A 26943-nucleotide genomic window follows, 5' to 3' on the forward strand; every position below is an offset into this window, starting at 1 on the left:
ATGTCTAAGGAAAATATAAGGGGAAAGAATTTTCTCTTGAGAATGTAGATGTAATGTCTATTTTTGTGAAGCATAATAGTGATTTTGCCATATCCTTTTGAGTCCTTAATAAGGATTTGTAAAGTTGAACCACTTGAAATTTCCTACTAGGCAACTTGCTATTGCAGGGCCATATTGGATATGTGCTTTGTCCTCTACTTGGGCTGTTGGAAGTTGAGTTGCTATGTAGCAGTCCTTGTCATCTTCAGATGGAGTTGACTGTCTTCAGTAGGATCCTTTTCCAGGCCCAATGTAGGGTGGTCACTTTTAATATGAGTGCTTTGAGAATGAATACATGTCCCATCACTTCTTCATTTCAAACTTTTGAAAACCTGAACTCCTTTTTTTCCTTAAACCTTTTCTCTCTCCTTCTTTTCTCTCTTTGATGACTCCATTATCTTTCCTTTTGCCCAACTCGCAACCGTGGGGGTCCCTACTGACTCCTACTTTTCCTTCTCTCCTCCCATATCTTGCCATGCCCTGTTCACTTCAGTATCTGCTTCTACTTCTCTTTTTCCATTGCCAAAATCTCAATATACTTTTTTCTGAGCTTCCTCCTAGATTGTGGTAAACTTTTGTCTCACTACCCAGCTCTTGCCTCTTCATCAAGTAACATAATACAAATTTCTTCTTTGCCCCTTGTGTTGATATCAGTTATCCCATACTCCCTTTCCCTCACCTGGTTCCCAGTCTCCTCCTTCATAAAGTTCTGTAACTTACCTGCATCTTTGTCCTCATTGTCTGCTTCACCCATGTTTATGTTTTACTCTATGCTGCCTTGCTGAACCGTTCTTCCATTCACATTTCTGTGGGAATTTTGTCCCCCACACTGCTACATGTGTTTGGAAGAACCAAAAGTGATAAAGAGAAACACTTTCATACACAATACATCATTTGGCTTTGGAACTCATTGCCAGAGAATGTAGTTGAGGCCAAGAATTTGACAAGATTCAAAGAGGGACTAGAAATTTATGGGGGCAATAAGAGAATCCAGAGTTGTCATAGTTAATGCTAATAAAATAGTACTGGAAGAAGGAGAGAACCTCATGTTTCAGTGTTTGTCAGTATCTTATGATGAGACTTTCATGGAAGGTAGGCAACTCCACAGCTACCTATAGTGGGTTTTCTTGCACTTTTCTGTGAAATATCTGGTCCTGGCCACTGCGGGAGGCAGGAGGTTAGACTAGGTTGACCACAGGTTTGACCTAGTATGATAGTTTCTGTGTTTCTGAAGTGCTATGTACACTATGGTGCTGTAGCAATAATAATGAAGAGATGGGATTCTTGAGGTTCTAACTCTTCTCTTCTTTGCTTGTTCCACCATGGTTGTAAAGAATGAATTAGCCACTAATGTTTTGTTTTGATATAATTAATTCAGGACTATTCTATACTTCCTTCCTTCCCTCCCCTACCCCCAAAAAATAAACAACTGATGTCTTTGAACAACATTTTAAATTATTTGAAAGACTGTGATCCAGGCATCACTGCCTTGGAAACATGTCATGTTACAACCTGGCACAAGGGAGAACTAAAATATGTTATACTCAACTGTCCTCTCTTTTTAAAATGTCAAACAATGGAAAGAAGGAGAACCTTCAGTTTCTTTTAGGTCTACACTGAATATCCTTTCTTATCTTGGCAATTAGGTCTTGTATAGTCTAAGGTCACTGATATTCCTTGTAATAGTATTAAAAAGTGACTAGCTTACACAAAGCTTGTTGACAAAACTTGTCTCTTGAATTCTGAGGTGTTTTTCCCCTCCCCCCCACGGTCTTTACCAGCTGGTGACTGAAAGTCAAAAAACGTAACTACTTTCCCAAATGAAGAGATTTGGAATCAGTTCAGAGCTGCATCAGTATTTAGTTATCTGCTGAAATAAATATATTTATTTTTGAGTGGACAGCAATTTTGAGATATTTAGTAATTGATTTAAGGCTTGATCCTGCAAACCCTATTCCCTAATTGAAGTCAATGGGAGTACTTGTGTGAGCAAGAGATTTGTGGTGTGACTTATTAAGAAATAGAGTTGTGCTCAATTCCCATTTTAAAGAGATGTTGTTTGGTAGTATAAACTCAGAACTTTGGATTGTGTCGTTTTATTTGTATTTTTGTTTTTGCTTTTACTTTTAAAGAGTCTTAATCCTTTTGAGTATTATTTACAATTAAGATAAGCAATTTGTTTTTGAAAAATTATTTCAAACCTGATGTCTCTCTAATACAATTTGTCTTGGGGTGGGGGAGAAGCTGAGTGGGTTGAATAACGAAAACCACATAGTGCACCCAAACCTCGTTGCCGTACATTTGCTTCTGTAAGCATTTAAATATAATGGGATGAGTGCATAGAGGAGAGGCAGAATCAGTCTGGTGCATGAGCTAGCTATGGCCAGACATGCTTAATGCAGCCATTTGGAATCTGTTACAGAAAAGCAGTAGCCAACTAAAGCCTTTGAAATCTTTTAGTCTCAAACGTCTTCTTTCATTCCTCTAATAATACGTGTGTGTGTGTGTGTGTGTGTGTGTGTGTGTGTTTGTGTGTACACATGCTATTTAGCAGGCTGCTCTTTATCAGAAGAGTACATAGGTCCCTTTTGGATCCTAATTATAGCCTTGGCTTGGAAACAACCAAAGGGAAAATAACAAAAGCAAAAACCATTTCACTAAGTGCCTGAAAAACTGTGAAGGAAGGAGACCAAGCTCTGTTGCTACACCTCCAGCATAAATGAGGCATAGTGTGAGTAAACACATCTGTGCACAGGAAAAAAAAACCTTTGGCGAAGTGTTGATGGTAAATCTGTTCCAGTTCACTCAGTTGAAGTATACTGCCTCTGAGCAGAAGAAACTATTACTTTAGAAACTATATAGTACTGATAGAGTGAGAGTTTTAAATGTAACTTGCTGAGTCAGTGTCTGTCATTTGCAGTTTATTGTGTTAAAGACATAAGCAGCATGACTCTTATAAAGTAAAAGCACTATTGACTCCGACCTGTGGATATTGCCAATCAGAAAAATTTAGTTTTTCACTCACTGTAGTTGTCATCCAATGTGGTTTACCCATGAGCCTTCACCTGCATTCAAATTTGCATTGTTCAATATAAGAGACCTTGTACATCCTACTGTATCTGAGGCTAAAATTCTATTGATTAGGTTCTAGTGGTGTCCTATGGAATGCTGTTCTGTTACCATGGCCCCTTGCTGAAACTGCTCTTATCTGATCAGATTTTGGTGTTTTCTTTGTTTTTGTGCCTACTCGTTTGCCTTGCTGTGCTTAACTTGACTCAGACTTGTGAAAGGAGCAGAAAATCATTGCTATCTGTAAACTGCAGGTTGCTAACACTAATGTCTGGTCAACATGTTACGTTGACCTATTTGTGCATGTGTCTACACTCAGTTGTCTCCAGCTGATTTGAGAGCCCTATTGTGGAGATCCAGTAAAACCACCTCCCCAAATGGTGTTGAGCCATAGTTGATCTACTGAGATGAATGCAGTGTGAGTGTGAAACTATGTGACCTTTGTCGACCTGGTAGTCCTCCAGCAGATGTCCCACAATGTCCCATGCCCTGTGACAGTGATTGCTCTGGTAATTATTGTAAACACCACTGCCCATGGATCACAGAGACTGGAAAGTCCTCCCTCCCTCCACCCCCCGAAAACATCTCACATGTTTTTGAAATGCCCTTTTCTGATTGTCCAGTTGTACACAAGGGAGAACTGCTAATTGTGCTCACAAAACTGACCACCCAATCATGCTGTCTCTACGCACTGGACATGCTTTTCCTTGGAGTAGGCATTAAGAATTGGGTCTCCTGGGCCTGCTCTGAAAAGTCTGGGTGAGCACAGCTGTGGACCAGTCATAGAAACATGGACATATGTGAAAAGGAGTAGGGAAGATATCTGCAATGAGATTCTGAGAGCCACTGCTGCACTGGACTGCGAACAAAGGGCCTGGAGGGCCAACATGTCAGACAGCTTGGAGAGGACAGAGAGGAGAGGAGACAATCTCAGCAGGAAACAAAGCAGGAGATGCACCAAAGGATAATGGGTCATCTTAGGCAACAAACCCAAATGCTGCAGACCCTGGTTGACTTATCGGTCCAAAAATCCTAGACTTCCCACCCTTTGCAGTCCTTAGAGAACTCCATGGTAGTAGTTCCCTGCACTCCACATCATGCCACATGGCATCATTGGCCTCATCTTTACCCCCATCACTCCATGACATGGAACAGCAAGGAAAACCACACCTTCACATACCCGGACCTGTGTGAACCACAGTTAGTGTTCTTGCAGCTAGAAGCGACAATATTTGTCACTGAAACGGACAGAACTGTTTGCTGCCTTTCAGATTTTGAAGTTCTGTTTTGTTGGTTTATGTTGCATTGCCTGTTCTCTTGCACAGTGTTTTTCTGCACTGTTTTTGACATAATAAATGTCTGTTTTTTGAAAATGAATTATTTTAGTAGTTCAAAACCCACCATGCAGAATGCTTATTGGTATTCAAAGCATCCAGTATGTGTAAACGTACAGCACCACAGAAGTGATAGGTTAAGGAGATGCCCAGTCCTATACATAAATGTACAGCAAGCACAACATGGTTCCTAACAGGACCCAAAGCCAGGATCAGTCTAGCACATAACGATACTGTGGCTGACCATTAAAGTGCTCTTTCAAAGCCCAGCTCAACAGCATAACTCCACATTGAGCTCTTATAATGACCCGTGTGTGTCGCTGTTTGAACTCAGCAAGCAGCTGCTCCACCTTCACCCTGGTGGCAGCTTTCCCCCCCACTTGCCTCATCAATATTACGCGCACACATCATGCGGCTATAACCATTGGGATGGTTTTCTCATTGAGATCCAGTCTAGTGAGTAAATAGCACCAGCATCCCTTCAGTCTACCAAAAGCACATTTAGCTGTCATTCTGCACTTCTGAGCTGTTGTTGAATCTTTCCTTGGTGCTGTTAAGGTGGTTAGTGTATAGCTTTATGAGCAAGGGGTAGGCTGAGTCCCCTTGAATCACTGTTGGCATTTAAGTATTGTCAATGGGTAATCTGGTTTGGAAAGAGTGCCCCTGCGTGCAGCTTTCCGGACCGTCCTGTGTTCTTAAAGATGCAAGTATCATGCATTTTCTCTCTCCAGCCTATGCTGATACTGGTAAAGCCTCCCTGATGATCCATCAGTGTTTTCATAACCATAGAAAAATAGCCTTTTCTGTTGATGTGCTCTGTGGCAATGTGGACTGGTGCCAAACTAGGGATATGCTAGCTGTCTGTTGCGCCCCTGCTGCAAATCCATCCACTATGAACTGCATGTTGCTGAGTCACAGTCCTGTGTATCAGGAGATGATTAGTGGACCTACATGCTTTTGTGACAACAGCCCCCATTGTGGATTTTTCAACTCCAAAATGTTTATCCATTGACTGGTATCAATCTGGTATTAAAAGCATCTGGAGTGTGATCACCACACACTTCTCCCTTGTCAACGGATCTCTCGTTCTGCTATCCCTGCAAAGAAAGGTAGGGGTGAGCTTGGACCGCAGATCTAGAAATGTGGCCTTTCGCATCTGAGAGTTCTGCAGCCACTGCTCATTGTACCAAATCTGCATTACAAAACAATCCCATCAGTCAGTGATCTTTTCTCTGGTCCAGAAGCGGTGTTCCACTGTCTTCAACTGCTCTGTGAATGCCACAAACAGCCTTGAATTGTTTTTCACTTTGTCCCTCAGCAAACTGTCCTCAGAGAAATAGTCCCCTCCATTATTGTGGTATTTCCTCTGGATCTCCAAACACAAGAGGATCATGTATCCTGTTTTTACAGTGTTCATGAGAACAGCAAAGTCTTCAGTCACTATGCTCCTGTCATAAACAGATAGCTAAGGGTTAATGTCTCTTTCACCTGAAGCCCCTGACCAGAGGACCAATCAGGAAACCGGATTTTTTCAACTTTGGGTGGAGGGAATTGAGTGTCTGAGTCTTTTGTCTTTGTTTTCTGGCTGCCTGCTTTCTCTGAGCTTTGGAGAAGTAGTTTCTTTTTTCTAGTCTTCTGTTTCTAAGTGTAAGGACAAAGAGATCAGATAGTAAGTTATATGGTTTCTTTTCTTTGGTATTTGCATGAATATAAGTGCTGGAGTGCTTTGATTTGTATTCTTTTGGAATAAGGCTGTTTATTCAATATTCTTTTAAGCAATTGACCCTGTGTTGTATCATCTTAATACAGAGAGAACATTTGTATTTTTTCTTTCTTTTTTATATAAAGCTTTCTTTTAAGACCTGTTGGAGTTTTTCTTTACTTCAGGGAAATTGAGTCTGTACTCACAGGGAATTGGTGGGAGGAAGAAATCAGGGGAGATCTGTGTGTGTTGAAGTGGCTAGCCTGGTTTTGCATTCCCTCTGGGTGAAGAGGAAAGTACTTTTTGTTTCCAGGATTGGGAACAGAGAGGGAGATTCACTCTGTTTGGATTCACAGAGCTTGTGTCTGTGTATCTCTCCAGGAGCACCTGGAGGGGGGAAGGGAAAAAGGATTATTTCCCTTTGTTGTGAGACTCAAGGGATTTGGGTCTTGGGGTCTCCAGGGAAGGTTTTTCAGGGGGACCAGAGTGCCCCAAAACACTCTAATTTTTTGGGTGGTGGCAGCAAGTACCAGGTCCAAGCTGGTAGCTAAGCTTGGAGGTTTTCATGCTAACCCCCATATTTTGGACGCTAAGGTCCAGATCTGGGACTAAGGTTATTACATGAGTGGCAGTGGTGGGAGGATCTAGACAGAATCCAGAAGCCAGTAGGAATATTATATTTTTCTTTTCTCTGCTAAGGGCTTTTTAGCAGAGAGAAACAGTTGGTTTTAAAAGGGAACCAGAGAGAATTTTTTTTTCTGCTCTCTCTCGCAGTTTGTGGCTTGCATGTTAAGGGTCTTTTGTCATGCAATAGCCCTCCCATTAGGAGGCAAGTACCAGCACTTATAGGCATGCAAATAAAGTGGTTTTTCTGGTTTCCCTTCATTGAACATTAGCTAGAGAGAGAAAAGGAAAAAAGCACTGTTGCTAGGCAGACTCCAGGAGGCAACAGAACCTGCAGTTCAGAAGATAAACACCGGAGGGCACCCCAACACAAGAAAACAGGAACCATGACTTCTAAGGCAAAAATTGACGCCGAAGAACAAATCAAAGAAGCTGAACACAGGCGACAACTGGAAATAAAACAAAAAGAGATGGAGATGAAAGAAAGAGAAGAACAGATCAAAGAGGCAGCCTACCAAAGAGAACAGGCAGCCAAAGAGGCAGCCAAGGAGGCAGCACACAAAAGAAAACTAGAAGAAGAAGAGGTGGCCTACCGAAGGAAACAAGCAGAAGAAGAGTTGGCCCACCGCCGAGAAATGGAAAAGCACCAAAAAGAAATGGAAAAACAACAAAAAGAGAATGAAGAGAAGGAAAAACAGAGAAAACATGAACTGGAGTTGGCAAAAGCTGGACTGCATGTGCCAGCCAACCCTAACAACCCGGCGCCAATTATTGCTCCACAGCACAGGAAATTTCCCACCTACAAGGCAGGTGATGACACCGAGGCCTTCTTGGAAAATTTTGAAAGAGCCTGTCTTGGGTACAGCATTCCCGAAGACCAGTACATGGTAGAATTGAGGTCACAGCTCAGTGGACCTTTAGCAGAGGTGGCAGCTGAAATGCCTAAGCACCAAATGAATGACTATAAACTTTTTCTAACCAAGGCCAGATACAGGATGGGGATAACCCCAGATCATGCCCGTCGGCGCTTCAGAACCCAGAAGTGGAAACCAGAGGTGTCATTTCCCAAACACGCCTACTACATTGCAAAAAACTATGAGGCCTGGCTAACAGGAAACAACATTCAAACCTTGGAAGAACTGAACCTCCTCATACAAATGGAGCAGTTCTTGGATGGTGTTCCTGAAGACATCACGCGGTACATACAAGATGGAAACCCCAAGAATATCGCTGAGGCGGGGGAGATTGGAGCCAAATGGATGGAACTGGCAGAAAGCAAGAAAGCTACTGTCAAGGGGAACGATTACCCCAGGGGGCACACAGACCATAAACCCTACAACCGAGGACAGCCAAAGACCCCACATACCACCCAAGTAAAGCCACAGATACCCTACCCTTCAACCTCACCAGTCTCCAGTAACTCACCTCGGCCCAGGGACCCATCAGATGGAAGATGCTTTAAGTGTAATGAACTGGGACATATCAAGGCCAAGTGTCCCAAGAACACCATGCGAGTGCAATTCATTACACCACCATCACACCAAAGATCCCCAGGCCCGGATGCCTCTCAAATACCCTTGGAGCGAAGGGAAAATTTGAGAGTGGGCGGAAAGAAGGTTACTGCGGGGAGAGACACGGGGGCACAAGTGTCAGCTATCCACCAATCCTTCGTTGACCCCAAATTCATCAACCCAAAGGCCAAAGTTACAATTTACCCCTTCATGTCACAAGCTGTAGACTTGCCTACAGCTCAACTGCCTGTCCAGTACAAAGGCTGGTCAGGAATGTGGACTTTTGCAGTCTATGACAATTATCCTATCCCCATGCTACTGGGGGAAGACTTGGCCAACCAGGTGAGGCGGGCCAAGAGAGTGGGAATGGTTACACGTAGCCAAACCAGGCAAGCTTCCAGACCCATTCCTGTTCCTGAGCCGTCCACAGAGGCCCCGTCTGTGTTACCAGAGACCCAGACAGAGGTAGTGAATCCAAATTCCATGCCAACCACTGAGACAGCCACAGCACCTCCAGTCCCAGGCCCGGAACTGGAACAGCAACCAGCACCAGCGATTGCAACCCCATCTTCAAACTCAACGCCAGTGGGCGCCAGCGAGCCACAACTGGCAGAAGCAACAGACAGCCATACCCAAAAGGCTCAGCCAGAGCCTGAAATACCCTCAGGTGCACCAGCGGAAAGCGGTTCACCAGCAACGGAAACAACCCCATCACCTACATCGCTTCCAGAGGGACCAAGCCCAAGTCCACAGTCTGAGGAAGAACTGGTGACCCCAGCCTCAAGGGACCAGTTCCAGACTGAGCAGGAAGCAGATGACAGCCTTCAGAAAGCTTGGGCGGCGGCACGGAGCACCCCACCGCCTCTCAGCTCTTCTAATCGATCCCGGTTTGTTATAGACCAAGGACTTTTATACAAGAAAATTCTTTCTGGTGGACACCGGGAAGAATGGCATTGCCGCAAAAACAGTTGGTGGTTCCAACTAAGTACCGGGGGAAGCTCTTAAGCTTAGCCCATGATCATCCCAGTGGCCATGCTGGGGTGAACAGAACCAAGGACCGGTTGGGGAAGTCCTTCCACTGGGAGGGGATGGGCAAGGACGTTGCCAAGTATGTCCGGTCTTGTGAGGTATGCCAAAGAGTGGGTAAGCCTCAAGACCAGGTCAAGGCCCCTCTCCAGCCACTCCCCATAATTGAGGTCCCATTTCAGCGAGTAGCTGTGGATATTCTGGGTCCTTTCCCAAAAAAGACACCCAGAGGAAAGCAGTACGTACTGACTTTAGTGGGCTTTGCTACCCGATGGCCGGAAGCAGTAGCTCTAGGCAACACCAGGGCTAACACTGTGTGCCTGGCCCTAACAGACATCTTTGCCAGGGTAGGTTGGCCCTGCGACATCCTTACAGATTCAGGGTCTAATTTCCTGGCAGGGACCATGGAAAAACTGTGGGAAACTCATGGGGTGAATCACTTGGTTGCCACCCCGTACCACCATCAAACCAATGGCCTGGTGGAAAGGTTCAATGGAACTTTGGGGGCCATGATACGAAAATTCATCAACGAATTCTCCAATAATTGGGACCTAGTGTTGCAGCAGTTGCTGTTTGCCTACAGGGCTGTACCACATCCCAGTTTAGGGTTTTCACCATTTGAACTTGTGTATGGTCACGAGGTTAAGGGGCCATTACAGTTGGTGAAGCAGCAATGGGAGGGGTTTACGCCTTCTCCAGGAACAAACATTCTGGACTTTGTAAGCAACCTACAAAGCACCCTCCGACACTCTTTAGCCCTTGCTAGAGAGAACCTAAAGGATGCTCAAGAAGAGCAAAAGGCCTGGTATGACAGACATGCCAGAGATCGGTCCTTCAAGGTAGGAGACCAGGTTATGGTCTTGAAGGCGCAACAGGCCCATAAGATGGAAGCATCATGGGAAGGGCCATTCACGGTCCAAGAGCGCCTGGGAGCTGTAAACTACCTCATAGCATTTCCCAATTCCTCACTAAAGCCTAAAGTGTACCATGTTAATTCTCTCAAGCCTTTCTATTCCAGAGACTTACAGGTTTGTCAGTTTACAGTCCAGGGAGAGGATGCTGAGTGGCCTGACGGTGTCTACTACGACGGGAAAAAAGACGGTGGCGTGGAAGAGGTGAACCTCTCAACCACCCTGGAACGTCTGCAGCGGCAACAAATCAAGGAGCTGTGCACTAGCTTCGCCCCATTGTTCTCAGCCGCCCCAGGACGGACTGAACGGGCATACCACTCCATTGATACAGGTAATGCTCACCCAATCAGAACCCCACCCTACCGAGTGTCTCCTCATGCCCAAGCTGCTATAGAACGGGAGATCCAGAACATGCTACAGATGGGTATAATCCGCTCATCTACCAGTGCATGGGCATCTCCAGTGGTTCTGGTACCCAAACCAGATGGGGAAATACGCTTTTGCGTGGACTACCGTAAGCTAAATGCTGTAACTCGTCCGGACAACTATCCAATGCCACGTACCGATGAGCTATTGGAAAAGTTGGGACGTGCCCAGTTCATCTCTACAATAGACTTAACCAAGGGGTACTGGCAAGTACCGCTAGATGAACCTGCCAAGGAGAGGTCAGCATTCGTCACCCATGCGGGGGTGTATGAATTCAATGTCCTTCCTTTCGGCCTTCGAAATGCACCCGCCACCTTCCAGAGGCTGGTAGATGGTCTACTAGCTGGACTGGGAGAATTTGCAGTTGCCTACCTCGATGATGTGGCCATTTTTTCAGACTCCTGGCCCGAACACCTACTACACCTGGAAAAGGTCTTTGAGCGCATCAGGCAGGCAGGACTAACTGTTAAGGCCAAAAAGTGTCAAATAGGCCAAAACAGAGTGACTTACCTGGGGCACCAGGTGGGTCGAGGAACCATAAACCCCCTACAGGCCAAGGTAGATGCTATCCAAAAGTGGCCTGTCCCACGGTCCAAGAAGCAGGTCCAATCCTTCTTAGGCTTGGCCGGATACTACAGGCGATTTGTACCACACTACAGCCAAATCGCTGCCCTACTGACCGACCTGACCAAAAAGACCCAGCCAAATGCAGTTAAGTGGACTGATGAGTGTCAAAAGGCCTTTACCCAACTTAAGGCAACGCTCATGTCGGACCCTGTGCTCAGGGCCCCGGATTTTGACAAGCCATTCCTAGTAACCACAGATGCATCTGAGCGTGGTATAGGAGCAGTGCTCATGCAGGAAGCAACAGATCACAACTTCCATCCTGTCGTGTTTCTCAGCAAGAAACTGTCTGAGAGGGAAAGTCACTGGTCAGTCAGTGAAAAGGAATGCTATGCCATTGTGTACGCCCTGGAAAAGCTACGCCCATATGTTTGGGGACGGCGGTTCCAACTACAAACTGACCATGCTGCACTAAAGTGGCTTCATACTGCCAAGGGGAACAACAAGAAACTTCTTCGTTGGAGTTTAGCTCTCCAAGATTTTGATTTTGAAATTCAGCACATCACAGGAGCTTCTAACAAAGTAGCTGATGCACTCTCCCGTGAGAGTTTCCCAGAATTCAGTAGTTAAAAAGTGTTCTTAAAATGTAGAAGTCTGTTAGTTATATACTTAGGAGTATATGTACAGGTGTATGTGTTGTATTAATCTGTTTATTTTCAAGTTCTAGAAGGAAATCGCCGCCAGTGAGCTTCCCCACTGTCTGCAATTTGGGGGGCGTGTCATAAACAGATAGCTAAGGGTTAATGTCTCTTTCACCTGAAGCCCCTGACCAGAGGACCAATCAGGAAACCGGATTTTTTCAACTTTGGGTGGAGGGAATTGAGTGTCTGAGTCTTTTGTCTTTGTTTTCTGGCTGCCTGCTTTCTCTGAGCTTTGGAGAAGTAGTTTCTTTTTTCTAGTCTTCTGTTTCTAAGTGTAAGGACAAAGAGATCAGATAGTAAGTTATATGGTTTCTTTTCTTTGGTATTTGCATGAATATAAGTGCTGGAGTGCTTTGATTTGTATTCTTTTGGAATAAGGCTGTTTATTCAATATTCTTTTAAGCAATTGACCCTGTGTTGTATCATCTTAATACAGAGAGAACATTTGTATTTTTTCTTTCTTTTTTATATAAAGCTTTCTTTTAAGACCTGTTGGAGTTTTTCTTTACTTCAGGGAAATTGAGTCTGTACTCACAGGGAATTGGTGGGAGGAAGAAATCAGGGGAGATCTGTGTGTGTTGAAGTGGCTAGCCTGATTTTGCATTCCCTCTGGGTGAAGAGGAAAGTACTTTTTGTTTCCAGGATTGGGAACAGAGAGGGAGATTCACTCTGTTTGGATTCACAGAGCTTGTGTCTGTGTATCTCTCCAGGAGCACCTGGAGGGGGGAAGGGAAAAAGGATTATTTCCCTTTGTTGTGAGACTCAAGGGATTTGGGTCTTGGGGTCCCCAGGGAAGGTTTTTCAGGGGGACCAGAGTGCCCCAAAACACTCTAATTTTTTGGGTGGTGGCAGCAAGTACCAGGTCCAAGCTGGTAGCTAAGCTTGGAGGTTTTCATGCTAACCCCCATATTTTGGACGCTAAGGTCCAGATCTGGGACTAAGGTTATAACAGCTCCTGTTAAAGATACTGGTGGACACTGAAAATCCTGTGTGGGTTTGTGGGATTAAAAAAAGTGAAAATTATAGGATATAGATGGCATTATGCAGTGGAGAAAGTTACATATTGGGAACTTGATTTCAAGATCCCACAGATCCCTGTGCTTACTCATTTCTACCCCGCCACATGTGAAAATTTCCCAAAAGGCGTTGCATAGATTATGGCATGTGGCACCCTGGGTTACATACTGGGGTGCCCCACGTTTTGCTTAAACACAGACACTCCTGGTGAGTACATGCCATACCCATACAAGCAGCCAAGTATGCATGTACAAGAGTGATGTACTAACTTCGGAGGCTGCATGCTGACATAAGTTGTCACCCAAAGTTTGTAGTGTAGACGTGGCCTTAAAGTCATATTTTTGGAGTGGCAGCTCTTCTAACAGTTTCTACCTTCCTCAGTACAGTTTGATGGGTCATCGGTTCAAAGTCGATAAAGACGGCTTGAGGCAAGCTGCCAGCTACGGAGTTGTGCCCGTTGCTGCTTTTACTGTTTTCATAGCATTGCTGCTATTGATTCAGAAGTGAACTTTAACAGCTATGTCATACAGATTTCTTTATAATAAACCTTGTAGTTTTGTTCTGATGTCTGGTAATGAATGGCAATAAAGAAAAAGTCTAGCCATAAGGATTACTTTCTGTAATGTAGTAAAAAAGAGAAACAGCTGCTTGCATGGGAAGACTCTTTTTTTTAAGCATATTTGAAGTTAAGAAAATACTTCTATCTGTGTCCCTGTGCTATGTTTAAAAAGACCGTAAAGCTTTGGGATTCTACTGTTACCAGTGGGCTTGGAAAAGGTAATCATGTAAGTCTGAGTGAACTCATTCCGTAAGTAATTTAAAAGAATAGTTTTTATGGAAGCTGCTTGTCCTCGCATTGGGCCTAACTCATTTCATTTTTGAACGTTGCCTTGGCACATTGTGAATTTGTAGGCATTTCCAGCTGTATTACTGGTGAGCAGATGTAAATGAAATGTAAACCTTCTGGAGGCTATTGTCCTTGTCAGTTAGTGAGATTTTTAAACTGCTCCATATCACAAACTTTTGTTTTTAAATCTAGGCTATTATCAGGAAAGCATTTTCTGGGACACTTCAAAGAGGAACTTTATCTGAGTTGCACACTATTAACTTGTAATAAATTTTATCCCTCTATTAATGTCAGATCCTTTTATAAATCCAGTCCTCAGTTTAACGCAAATGATCTGCTGAAAGCAGATGGTAAGCTACTGTTTTGTGCCCTCATTTAAATAGAAAAGCTGTACCATGGTAGGAAGATGAAGGAGGGGTATAGTGCTGCTGACATACAGTAGATTACTGGGAACGGTCCGGTGAGAATTAAATCCAGGCAATTACAATGTACCATCTGTGTTGTAACACTGGGAGACTTATTTTTTCCTCTGTTACTGAGGCAAAATTTTCAGATGTTTTGGTGAATGTATCTTATTTCTTCTGATAATAAGACCTCACCATTTGGTTAAAGGGACACTGTCAGTCTGTTCAAGACCCGAAGCCTAACAGCTTGTAAAGGACCCAAATAACATTTTAAATAACTTGCAAAGGATTTACCTTCCTAATTTGGGGCGCTCTAAGCAGGTTTAGTGTGTGTTCTCTATTTAAAACATACATCAGATATTTCTATCAAGGACAAATTGAATAAATATAAAATCTGTACTGTGCTCTTCATGTCATCAGAAGCTTTAGAGCAATGGTGAGCAAGCTGCAGCCCATAAGGGTAATCTGCTGGCGGGCCACAAGACAGTATCTTTACATTGATCGTCCACAGGCACGGCCTCCCGCAGCTCCCAGTGGCTGCAGTTCGCCATTCCTGGCCAATGGGAGCTGTGGGAAGCGGTGGCCAGCATTCCATTGTAATGGAATTGCTATCATTTTTATTGAGGTTTGCATTAGGTTTCTCTCTCAAGTTTTTTTCAACAAATTTGTTGTCTTTTCTTAACCCTTGTAAGAACCTTTTGAGAAATTTACCTGGAGGATGCTTGTTTGATTGCTAATCTTCAGTAACATTTCAGTAAGTCTCTTCTGAAAATTTATCTATTATTACAAGTACCAAAGATTGCTATAAGTGGAAGATGCTTTAGAGAGAATTCTTTTTCAGTTCGTTTACTTTATGCACTTGACAATACTTTTCATATAGTCATTTTTCCATAATGGTTTGAGTGGGCCTTTCACAAGACCAGGATAGGGGGAGGGAGAGAATTATTTTACTAAGAGAAACAGGAAAATGTAATTGTAAAATTGATAGGGGGAACTCGGATGCAGTTCAAAGTGTTGGTCCTTATTTTCAAAGTGGTCCTTATTTTCAAGGTGCTCAATGTCCTGGGTCCAGCATATATATAAGATAAGCTTTGGGATGCTGACCACTGTGCTCAACTCTGCTCCTCAGTCACAATTGAACTTTCTACTGTAAGAAATCATCTGCAAACACTTGGAAGGTGGTAAGGTGATAGGGAATAGCCAGCATGGATTTGTAAAGAACAAATCGTGTCAAACCAATCTGATAGCTTTCTTTGATAGGATAACGAGTCTTGTGGATAAGGGAGAAGCAGTGGATGTGGTATACCTAGATTTTAGTAAGGCATTTGATACAGTCTTGTCTGATATCCTTATCGATAAACTAGGCAAATACAATTTAGATGGGGATACTATAAGGTGGGTGCATAACTGGCTGGATAACCGTACTCAGAGAGTAGTTATTAATGGCTCCCAATCCTGCTGGAAAGGTATAACAAGTGGGGTTCCACAGGGGTCTGTTTTGGGACCGGCTCTGTTCAATATCTTCTTCAACGACTTAGATGTTGGCATAGAAAGTACACTTATTAAGTTTGCAGACTATACCAAACTGGGAGGGCTTGCAACTGCTTTGGAGGACAGGGTCAAAATTCAAAATGATCTGGACAAATTGGAGAAATGGTCTGAGCTAAACCAGATGAAGTTCAATAAAGACAAATGCAGAGTGCTCCACTCAGGAAGGAACAATCAGTTTCACACATACAGAATGGGAAGAGACTGTCTAGGAAGGAGTATGGCAGAAAGAGATCTAGGAGTCATAGTGGACTACAAGCTAAATACGAGTCAACAGTGTAATACTGTTGCAAAAAAATCAAACATGATTCTGGGATGCATTAACAGATGTGTTGTAAACAAGACACGACAAGTCCTTCTTCCGCTTTACTCTGCACTGGTTAGGCCTCAACTGGAGTATTGTGTCCAGTTCTGGGCACCGCATTTCAAGAAAGATGTGGAGAAATTGGAGAGGGTCCAGAGAAGAGCAACAAGAATGATTAAAGGTCTTGAGAACATGACCTATGAAGGAAGGCTGAAAGAATTGGGTTTATTTAGTTTGGAAAAGAGAAGACTGAGAGGGGACATGATAGCAGTTTTCAGGTGTCTAAAAGGGTGTCATCAGGAGGAGGGAGAAAACGTGTTCACTTTAGCCTCTAATGATAGAACAAGAAGCAATGGGCTTAAACTCCAGCAAAGGAGATTTAGGTTGGACATTAGGAAAAAGTTTCTAACTGTCAGGGTAGTTAAACACTGGAATAAATTGCCTAGGAAGGTTGTGGAATCTCCATCTCTGGAGATATTTAAGAGTAGGTTAGATAAATGTCTATCAGGAATGGTCTAGACAGTATTTGGTCCTGCTATGAGGGCAGGGGACTGGACTCGATGACCTCTCGAGGTCCCTTCCAGTCCTAGAGTCTGAGTCTATAAGCGTAAAGCTTGTCTGTTCCAGAGACAGAGCTTTCTGGAGGACTGATCTGAGGCTGTGGAACAGACCCCTACAGGAACTAAGGACCATAACTAATCTTATGCCTTCCGTTCCAACTGGAAGGCATGCTTTGTTGATTTTAACTTCTAACAAACGCAGGAGCATACCTTTTAATAAATAATCTAAACAACCAATCAGCCTACCAAAACAAAATGCTACACTGTACACACACTTCTCCCCTGGAGAGAGGATGAAAGAAGATGCTAGCCACATGTCAGAAATTAATCATGTTGCTTAATGCACTACTGGAAGGTGCTCTGATGTTTTGATGATAAGAAGGGGATAACCACTTGAATAGAATAGAATGTAACTTTTAAAATTGAATTATTAAAAGGAACTCACATCTCCAGAAGTGCATGAGGAGATGTCTTTGTGTCCCAGAAGTTATGAATAAGATGACAACATCTAAATGATCTGCAGGATCTGAGAGAGACTGTTTGGGGGTGGAGGAGATATGAATGAAAGCCTTGTCTGCATTTCAAAATGTCTTTTTTTTTAATATATAAATTTCCAAATCGGGGAAGTATGGGAATATCGTACTAATAGTGTCTTCCCTAAGGGTTTAACAAAATAGCTGTGTATAAAAAACAAAACTGTTGCTCTTTCTGTGAGCTGTGCTATGAAGGTTCCACTGGAAAACAAAATACTACTTAAAAATGCCTCCTTATAATGAAAGTTTAAGGTGTGTATTTTAAATAATATATGTTCAGTCTTAATTTTGTTCCATCTTACAAAACAGGGCCTTGTGTTCTTCTGCTTTCAGTTAAAACCATAAAAATGAATTCTGAATGTAAAACTTCAGAGAGAGCATATAATCAGTGAGTCCAAGCAGAGCGACAGACAGTGAGTGCATCAGGGACCTTGTAACAAAATATTGTATTTGACTGCACTTAGTGAATTGGTGGCCAACTGTCTCTCTCAAATCTTTATTGGGAAGGACAGGAAGAGGCAGTGCATGTACGTGCCTATCTTCACATACCTAGGTTTGTGAAGTACATTTGGATCAGATCACTGGGCTGTCCCTGAGAAAAGAAGAGGTATGATGTAATTCCTGGGGGGACAAAGGAAAGACTTGGAGACGTTTACTCATCTAAAGCAAGACCCACCTTTCAGTGTTGGGAAAAAAACATTAGTCTGCAACTACACAACTGCTGAAATCGCGCAAGTAAACAGACTTTGTTGTTCTGGGTCCAGAGACTTTAATATTAGTTTTCTCAGAGAGGAAGTGTCTATTATTGGGGAGTTATCCTGTTTACTTCACTTAATAACAAAAGTTTCTCTTACAGGCCTACCATTCCTGTTCTTCACTTCCAGAGCCTTGCATTTACCTTTTAGATGGGAGGGAGTTTTGAATAGATGATGTTTTGATAGTGATTCTTGCCCATTTATTTTTTCTAAATGAACTCAAGAGGAAGTAGCTACAAAGCACATTGTTTTGGCAACCAGACCAAAACATGACTCATAATTAACCCCTTCTCTACTGAGTATGGATTCTTCTGTGCTGTATACTCATTCTGTATTATGTAGGAGTGTCAGCAGTGCAATTAAACACCAACTCTTTGGGGATGTACCCAGTGAGTTGGCCATTGGTGGAAGTGTGTGTTTTTTGGGCAACGCTGAATTGGTTCAACACTAGTTTTGCCTGGCAACTCCTGTCATATCTAGTTTTGTAGCTGTTAAAGTTGGACTAACAACATTAACTTTGATTTTTCTCCACTTCTGTTAGTGTTGCTTAAAGTGTGCATTTGTGGGTGGAATTTTGTATTACTTTGACATGACAAAACTTGAAAAATTTGGAAGACAACTGTTGTTCTAGTCAGTATCATTCCAAAAATTGTAGAGGAATAGAGATGTGACTCGGTTGGGGTCCAAGAGTACAGTGTGGGTATCTTAGGCCCCATGTGTGTTTGCTTTTTCCCCTCTCCCGTACATCATGTCTTGCTTATTTTGCTGCACATAGGGCCTGCAAATTGAAACACATTGATGTGTAATTTTTGCAGCTTCCCCCAGCAAGAGAGTAGGAGTATCTGATGAAGACAAGTATTGCCAGTTTTATGTTGCTGCTGGTGAGATTTCATTGTCCATTTTTCCCTACCAAATCCTCTATCAAGCTACAGAATACTAGACCTATTTAAAAAAAAAAATCCTACTAAGCATGTATATGAGTTACATTAAAATTTGTCCTCTGATCTACATTATTCAATACCACACTTTACATACTCTCATGCAAGTAGGTTGTGCCATCTGGCTCTAACTTTCTTGGATTTTTACTTCTCGAAGAGGGTCCATTGTGTTCTGTCTGGACCTGTAACAATCTTTTAAAAACACATTAATTCAATAGACCTGTAAATTACCCTAAGATCAGATAACTTAGCAACAACATAAATATTACAAATGAACCTCATCCTGGAATTCCCACTCGAGTGTCTCTGGCTAGCCATACCAAATCACCTTACAGGTGAGAGAAGAGAAAATGGGCTTTGCGGTGCACCCTGGAAGCTAAGAGAAGTGTTTCATAGGATAAGGTGAGCAAATGAGTTCCAAACGTTAGGGCGGGGGGAGCTAGCTAACAGACAATGTCCTGTCTCTCATACCACTGTGCCTCCACTGACAGCAAGTGTGGTAGCATTTCACAGGGACACAGTTAGGTCCCACTAGCACACACTTAACCTCTGAAAGGAAATAACAGTAGGTTATAGCTGCAAAATATTTATTGCTGGTGTTGAAATAACCCACAGTTGACTGTCAGATTCCAGGCTTTTTGCAGGGCTGATTATTGAAAAGTTAAACGTTATCCTCCTCTTTGTAAATTGAAGAAATCTGACCTGTGTTCTAAGACATTTGAGTCAATAAATTGGTACTCCAATGTCATTTTCACTTTCCATAGTTTAACCACACTTTTTTTTCTTTTTTAAGAAACAGTCTTATGCTGTATTTACCGTGCTGGCTTGAGAGAACAAGGAGAACAGTGCAGATGGGAATTACTAAGTTATTTGAAACAAACATTAGATATGAAAGTATGAAAGGACATGCTTATCGTGCTGTTCCAGGGTGGCACGGGGTACGATCCAGGTCATCACAAATCTATAGTTCTGCTGTCCTTACCTCATTCTTCTGTTTAACATTTCTTCTTTTGAACATATTTAAGGGGACTTTTCAAAACTCTCACAACAGAAGATATTGTGCACACATGGTTTTCTCTCTGGCTGTGCTTAGCATTGATTTTATATTTTAATATCCTAGTTAAGAAGACTAAATTATGGAATAGGGAAAATTTAAATACAGCATTAAGCTTCAATGTAGGTACTGAGTGGCGGGAAATTTTAAGAAAGGGGTGGAAAGGGGAGAGAGGCAACTATTCAAGGATTCAAACTTCTTGAAATGTAATCTTGTGAAGATTTCTAAAACCAGCCTGAAATGATGGTGAAAGGTTAAATTTTGTCTAGTCTGCTGTTTGTTGCGGGCACTCCCTTGATGTAGACTTATGGATGAGTGCGGAAAACTGTTTTAATTTCTGGAGCCTGCTGCAAAGCAAAGCAAACCTCCATTGAATGGACTAGATGGCTCAGGGCAGCCATTCCCAAACTGTGTTTCCCCCCCAAGCAAGCACTTTCTGGTGGCCTGTGGCTGCTCCTGTGTTGCTGGCTCTCCTTGTTTCCAGCTACTGAATCACATTAAAGGAAGCTGAAATACATTAAATACTTCACTGTCCCACATGAGAGATTGCTGTAATCTGTGGTGGTGGTATTAGATCACTGGTGGAGCAGGAGATGGTCCATCCGTGGCAAGGATAGATATCCGGAAGACACTATTAGACTATGATCCACTTCATGAAACTGTTTAAGAACACCTGACTCAGGGGATTGCAATAGGATATGGAGCCTGTCACTTATTATGGATTGTTGGTTCAAATTCATCTCATGTGAACAGCAATAGTTTTTTTTTCATGGGATGGTAGCTCACTGTTCAATGTAAAATAAGTTCAGTGGGGATTTTGGAGAGTCTCAGTCCAGCTGTTACTACACAGGTATTGACATAGCAGAATCCTCCAGTATCAGTGACCACTTGATTTGCAGCCTCAGCTAAAAGGACAAGGATTATGGAACTTCACTCCTTCATCCAGTTCCCCAGAGATCGTCCCTTCAGGTCAGGGGTGAAATATCTTGTATTGGAGGGATGATGAGGGAAAACTCGAAGTGCTGCTTGTACCTTTTTGCTTGTAATAGAGGACTTTTCCATCCAGGGCACCTTTCATGAGCAATATGTTCTCAGAGAAAAACAACCCACAACATACATTAAATAATGGTGACCTATTTGAAAGAAATTTTAAAATGAGCACTATGCTATCTCAGCTGTTTGGAACAGTAGACGTACAGAGTTGCAATATTTTTAGGACAATCAGTATCAGTGGTGTTTGTGTGTCTGGTTGAAAACTTCAGACAATTTTTATTTATTTTTTTTAATCTGAAGCATTTCGGTTACTGTGGGAAAATGAATATTTACATTTTTTTTTTAATTTGGGTAAAGTTTTGAATGTTAAATGTGGTAATGCCTAAATGGGTGGTGTCTTGAATGTTTCTTAATTCTAAATGAGAACTTTAAATAAATCTTTCTACTTAAGTTTTGGGCTAGAAGGGATTGAAATAGACATGTTTGCCCCATGTAAGCAATGGTAATTTGTTACCACAGATGCATGTGATGTAACTCTCAAAGATTAGTTCTATCCTCTCCAAAGCATGATTATTTCAGGTCCTCTTTATACTTTAAATAGATACGCTCTTCATGTGATTTCCATTTCTTTGTGTCAACAGCCAGGCTGAAGTTGAAGTAAACATGGCGTCTGATTAGTAAAATGGACTTCAAAAAAACCTGCTGTCCATTAGCAGGATAAATGCATTTGAGAAAGCCTTTGCAGTTTAAATCTGACTTTTTTTTTTGCCCATGCAGTGCAAGTATCAGTTTCTAAATGCCAAATTCCTTAGGTTTCAGCAGCTTACTTTACTAAAACCAGATTGCTTAAAGGCAAAGTTATTTAGTTGAAATAGGTACATTTTAAACTTGGCCTCCATAAGCACCATTCTGAGTACTTCTGTATAGTAATGCAGTAATCAATCTAGGCTGGTAGAGGAAATGAAGGGGATTATTTTCTTGTGTTTTAAATTTAATATTTAGATTCTTTAGTCTGTTACAGGGACGCTTATTTTTGGTAGGACCTGAAATTTTTTTTTGTTGTAAAACTTTTGATCTTTTGAAGTGTTGTTGCCTGTAGGTGGTGTATCTTTGGAAGGTTTTCTTCTGAAACTTCCTGTTTACACCATTTTTTTCAGTTGTGTATCTCAGGAAGCGAGATACAACTGCCACAGTATTTTTGTATAGGATGTTACTAAGAGGTTTGTTTAGTTACATGTCTGTTTCCCCCTACTCCCTTCCCACAGAACAGCACAGGGACAAAGTTTTACTGTAGGGTGAAAAAGAAGACTCGAAAGAAGTGTAAAGCTAGAAATGCTAAGAGAAGTGCACTTTTATTTCTACAAACCTCATTATTTGCTTTTGTTTGTCTTCTGCATTGGTCACACTGGAAATATCTCATTGACTATTTTGATTAGGCAAGACGGCTGCAATTTTAACGGTGATGCATTCTAAGAGCTGAGGAAAGGAAGTACTAAGGAAATGACTCTTGCAGTACCAGGGTTAAGCAGAATCGTTCATGTATCTGAAACACATTTGTTAGTGTAATCCTCACTATAAAAGGTGTGTGAGTAGACATGGATGAAAAGGTCTCTATTTTTTGAAAAAACTACACTAAGTCAAGTCTAGTTTTACATACGAGTGTAATTTGTCAGTGATAAGATTGCCTTGTATATAAAGCTCAGTAGGCCACAGACCAGAGAGAGCAGCTCTCAGGAAGTGGTGCTTGGAGTGCTTGCTGTTTGATTTACAATGGCTAAATGCATGTGTAAACACTGAAGAAATATTATTGTTGACTTTTTAAAATCTGTTACAGTTTCATCATGACAACAGAGAAGAGTCTAGTGGCTGAGGCTGAGAATCCTAAGCAGCAGCAAAAAGAGGAGGAGGTAGCTGCTGAAACACAGAAGCAAGAGGCTTCTTTGGGCGAGGCTTCCCAACAGGCATCTGAGGGGCATAATCAAACAAGACAGAAACAGAAGGCATCCAACGGTGATACCCCCACACACGAAGACCAGAGCAAGAACAAAGAGCGCTGCACTTCTGAGAGTCGGGGACTGTCACGCTTTTTTTCATCATTTCTCAAAAGGCCAAAGTCTCAAGTTTCTGAAGAGGGAAAAGAAGTGGAGACTCCACAAGAGAAAGGTGAAGGAGGTCAGAAAGAAACAGATCTAGAATCCAGTCCTGATGAAGAAATCCTACTGAAGGCCCCAATAGCAGCTCCTGAACCTGAACTCAAGACTGATCCATCTTTAGATCTTCATTCACTAAGCAGCGCAGAAACACAGGTATACAAATAAAGTGGATTTGGATTCTCTTTGGCTTCCTAATCAGCTAGCTCATGTAGTCAGGATTATTTGTCAGGTTAAGTAAGTAGTAGAGGTTTGTAATCCTCCTATGTTAGATTTGATCAAATGAACCCACAAAATTCTGAAAAAAAAAAAACTTTTTGGAACTTCTAGTATTTGACAGACATTATGCTACATGTGACACTTCCTGCTCGTAGGTTTTTTTATTCTGCAGTGTGATCTGCTGTCTAATACTTATTCTTACTGTTGTAATCATAATATGTTTAATCTGCAAAGCATTATATAAACACTAAGAAAAGCTCCTAAAACACTTACAGAAAATATTGCTCTGAGGAAAGGTAGTTTGTCAGTCGGGATGAGAACTCGGATTACATCCTATGAAAGTTACTTTTAATACTCATTTTTAAATATTCTCATATGTACACTATGGGTAGAAGAAAAGTCAGTAGAAAACACATCATGGAATTTACAGCTGTGTTCAGCAGAAAACAAACAGCAAACAGGCAAGTCCAAGCAACACAAGTGACAGTTCAGAACCTCATGGACCTCAGGTCAGCTTACAACCTTCTCCCACCAGTGTGTTAGGTCCTGTTTTTTCTATGGCCTCACACATACTTATATTAATTACTTAGAGTATATATACTGGAGATTTAAAGAGAACCTATGGACTTTATGTCCAACTAATTACTAGTCATTTTGTGGTTCCCTTAGGCACCTTAAAAATCCTACCCTTAAATGCAGAGACCTCGGAGCTTTAAAAGATAGGTATTATCATGGTTTTACTGATGGGGAAACTGAGGCACCAAATGTTAATAGCCAGATGTTCAAAAGTGGCCTGTGGTTTTAGGTACATCGCCTCTTGGCTACTGGACTTGAAATACAATGGGCTTCTTTCTTTTTCTTCCCTACCAGAAGTGCTAAGTATCTGCAACTCGAGTTCAGCTGGCATGGTGGCTGTTCAGCATTTGAAAGAGTCAGGTCCAGGTTGTTTTGAGTTGGACACCTAAAGTTGATTGCTGTTTGTGAATAATTTAGCCTGGGTATCTCGCCCAAGCAAGTGTGTATAGAGCTGGGAATAGAATCCAGGTCCCCTTAGTTCCCAGCTCCGTGTGCTGGAGGCAGTGTGATCTAGTGGACAGACTAGTGCTGCTTGTCAGTGGTATAAATAGGAAGCTTATAGCTACAGTAACTCCTCGCTTAATGTCGTCCCAGTTAACATTGTTTCGTTATGTTGCTGATGAATTAGAGAACATGCTCGTTTAAAGTTCTGCAATGTTCCCTTTAAACGTTGTTTGGCAGCTGCCTTCTTTGTCCACTGCTTGCAGGAAGAGCAGCCTGTTGGAGCTAGCTGGTAGGGGCTTGGGACCAGGGTGGACCGGCAGCCCCCCATCAGCTCCCTGAACTTTCCTGTGCAGCAGCCGCCCAACAGGCTATCAATTGCTGGGCAGTTCAGCTGTCCCTCCCCGCACTGCCATGTTCTGCTCCTACCTTCTGCCTTGGAGCTGCTCCTGGAAGCCTCCTGCTTGCTGTGCAGAAGGGGATGGGAGAGGGGTGCTAATGTCAGGGTGTCCCCCTTCTCCTGCTCCTGTCCCCCGCTCATGTACCTCACCTCCACAGAGTGAGCGTGTGTGTGTGTATGGGGGGCAAAGTAGCATTTTTTAGGAACACAACTACAACATTAAATGAGGAGTTATTGTCATTTCTTTTGACTTGCGGAGTTTGAGAAATTTCCACTTTAAATTGTATAGCATTGCCAAACCAAACATTCAGAAATCATGAGTTGGGCTCCCAAAAATCATGAGATTAAAGAATAATAATTGTGGAGATTCTTATTTGCCTTTTGGTTTGAGCCTTTACAATACACGCTACTTTAGTTTTTTAAAAAAGTTTCTATCCCTCATGTTTGCAGAGAGAAGCTTGAAAATATGAACTGAGATTTTTATGTAATCACTTGTCTCAGGAGCTGGGCCTTTAAGCAAAACAAATACTATGAGTGAGGTTTGCAATAAAATTGTAGGCATTTGGTACACTGAGTGTATGTGAACTTGTGCAAAAACAAGTCCCACAGTCAGTGCGTACAAGCTAATTTTGACTATATTGTTTAAAATTAGTATTAATGTCCTTTTAAATCCTGACTTTTAACAGATATTTCTACTGTGAAACCATTTATGTGCAGTGTCCTGTTGTAAAGCTTCTGAGCCAGCGTTTGTGTCCAAATCTATCTGATTCTCTGCTACCTGATTATCCTTATCTCTGTCATAGCAGAAAGCAGCAATCTGTGAACATTGATCAAATATAAATAATTGCAGATACTAAAGCATGTGTTCGCACAATGGCATGAAGGCAGTCTTCCGTTTTAACTATCACTCATAACACAGGAAGGCTGATTAGAATGTTGGATCCCAAAATTAAATTCTGTATTATGTGGGTAGGTTTATTGTGATGAAAACTGACACATTCTCAGGGCTCCAATGGAAATGTAGAAAGGACTGTTTTACAATGAAACAATTCTAGGATATTGCTTGTTTTTATGGATTAGCTGAGCATTTTGCCTGCAAGATTGAGGGGTCAGATTGGAAAAATGAGTCTCCAATCAAAAATGAGATGCCACTAACAGTAGATTGAACATGTCTTCATAATATAATCAACCCTGTCCCTTCTGACATGCTTTGATAAACTAATAGCTAATGAGACTGCTTTAAATTTTCATTAGACTTCAGAATTAACATGCCCTTGACCTGAATAACTATCAGTTGACATTTGAGCTGTTTACTGTTTCAGATTCTTTGCAGACTTGGGCAGACATCACTGAATTGGTTTACATTGAAATGATTTTCAATGAGAAGAGCTAGAAATGTAGTTTAGAAAAAGAAATTGTAGACTTTAGAGCACAAGATACGACACCAGAGAAAAACTCGAGGTTGCTGAGCCACTGTGAGGTGGCCCACTTTGATCTCTAATGGAATTTAATCACCTACAGTACATTTATGCTGTTTGACACTACTTGTTTGAAACATGTAAGTAATACATATGGTGTTGTGGGATTTCAGCCTGCTCAGGAGGACAGGAGAGAAGATCAAGACCCAGAGAGCAGAGACCTTGAGATTAAGGAAGGAGACGGAGTGCAGGAAGAGTGTTCCAAGGCAGAGTTGAAAAGAGAGAACCCTGAGACAAAGGCAGACCAAGAATTAAAAGCCACCCAGAAATCAGTAAGAAGACACAGAAATATGTACTGCAAGGTTTCCTTGCTGGATGACACTGTTTACGAGTGTGCTTTGGATGTAAGTGCCATTCAGTCTCTTAAAATGGGTGGCAGGGGGGAGGGTTTGGAATTGGGTGATGCTGCCAGTGAAGTTAATGATTAAACTCCATTGGAGTAGGACTTCTGCCATAAACCATAACAATTTATTTAAGATATGATAAGAATGTGGGGCACTTTGGAAATTGGAAAAAAATCCAACATTTCTGTTTGAGGGATTTTTTTAAAATGCCATCATCTCACTTGCTGATGCTTTCTCCTTCATTTGCCCCTATTTCTGATACTTCAGGCTTGAGTGTGAGAGAGAATTTTACATCCTCTTAAGATTTGATTATAACTCTAAATAATATTCAGATCAGAGCCATAAAGTGTTTCTTGTCAGCTGGATTTGTATGCTTTGCTGGCTTTTCACCCAGAATACCTTGGAAATCTAAGATCATGTGCTGCTGACTAGTAACAGGAAAATAGTTTAAGCAAATCACCACAGAAAAAATGAG

The 26943-nt window shown here is 42.1% G+C and overlaps 1 protein-coding gene across 34 annotated transcripts in view; it reads left to right on the forward strand.

Moving 5' to 3' along the window:
- EPB41 (erythrocyte membrane protein band 4.1) overlaps positions 1–26943 on the forward strand; it is a 165306-nt gene that overhangs the window by 58096 nt on the left and 80267 nt on the right. For 33 of the 34 annotated variants that reach the window (XM_050932481.1, XM_050932476.1, XM_050932487.1 and 30 more), the window contains 2 exons: positions 22695–23166; positions 26238–26468. In XM_050932481.1, coding sequence (XP_050788438.1) covers positions 22702–23166; positions 26238–26468 — 696 coding nt within the window. In that variant the 5' untranslated portion in view covers positions 22695–22701. Of the gene's footprint in view, positions 1–22694; positions 23167–26237; positions 26469–26943 lie in introns of those variants that run through there. The other variant, XM_050932489.1, reaches the window with a different exon arrangement.

Source organism: Gopherus flavomarginatus, chromosome 22 (assembly GCF_025201925.1).
Source record: "Gopherus flavomarginatus isolate rGopFla2 chromosome 22, rGopFla2.mat.asm, whole genome shotgun sequence".
NCBI lineage: Eukaryota > Metazoa > Chordata > Testudines > Testudinidae > Gopherus > Gopherus flavomarginatus.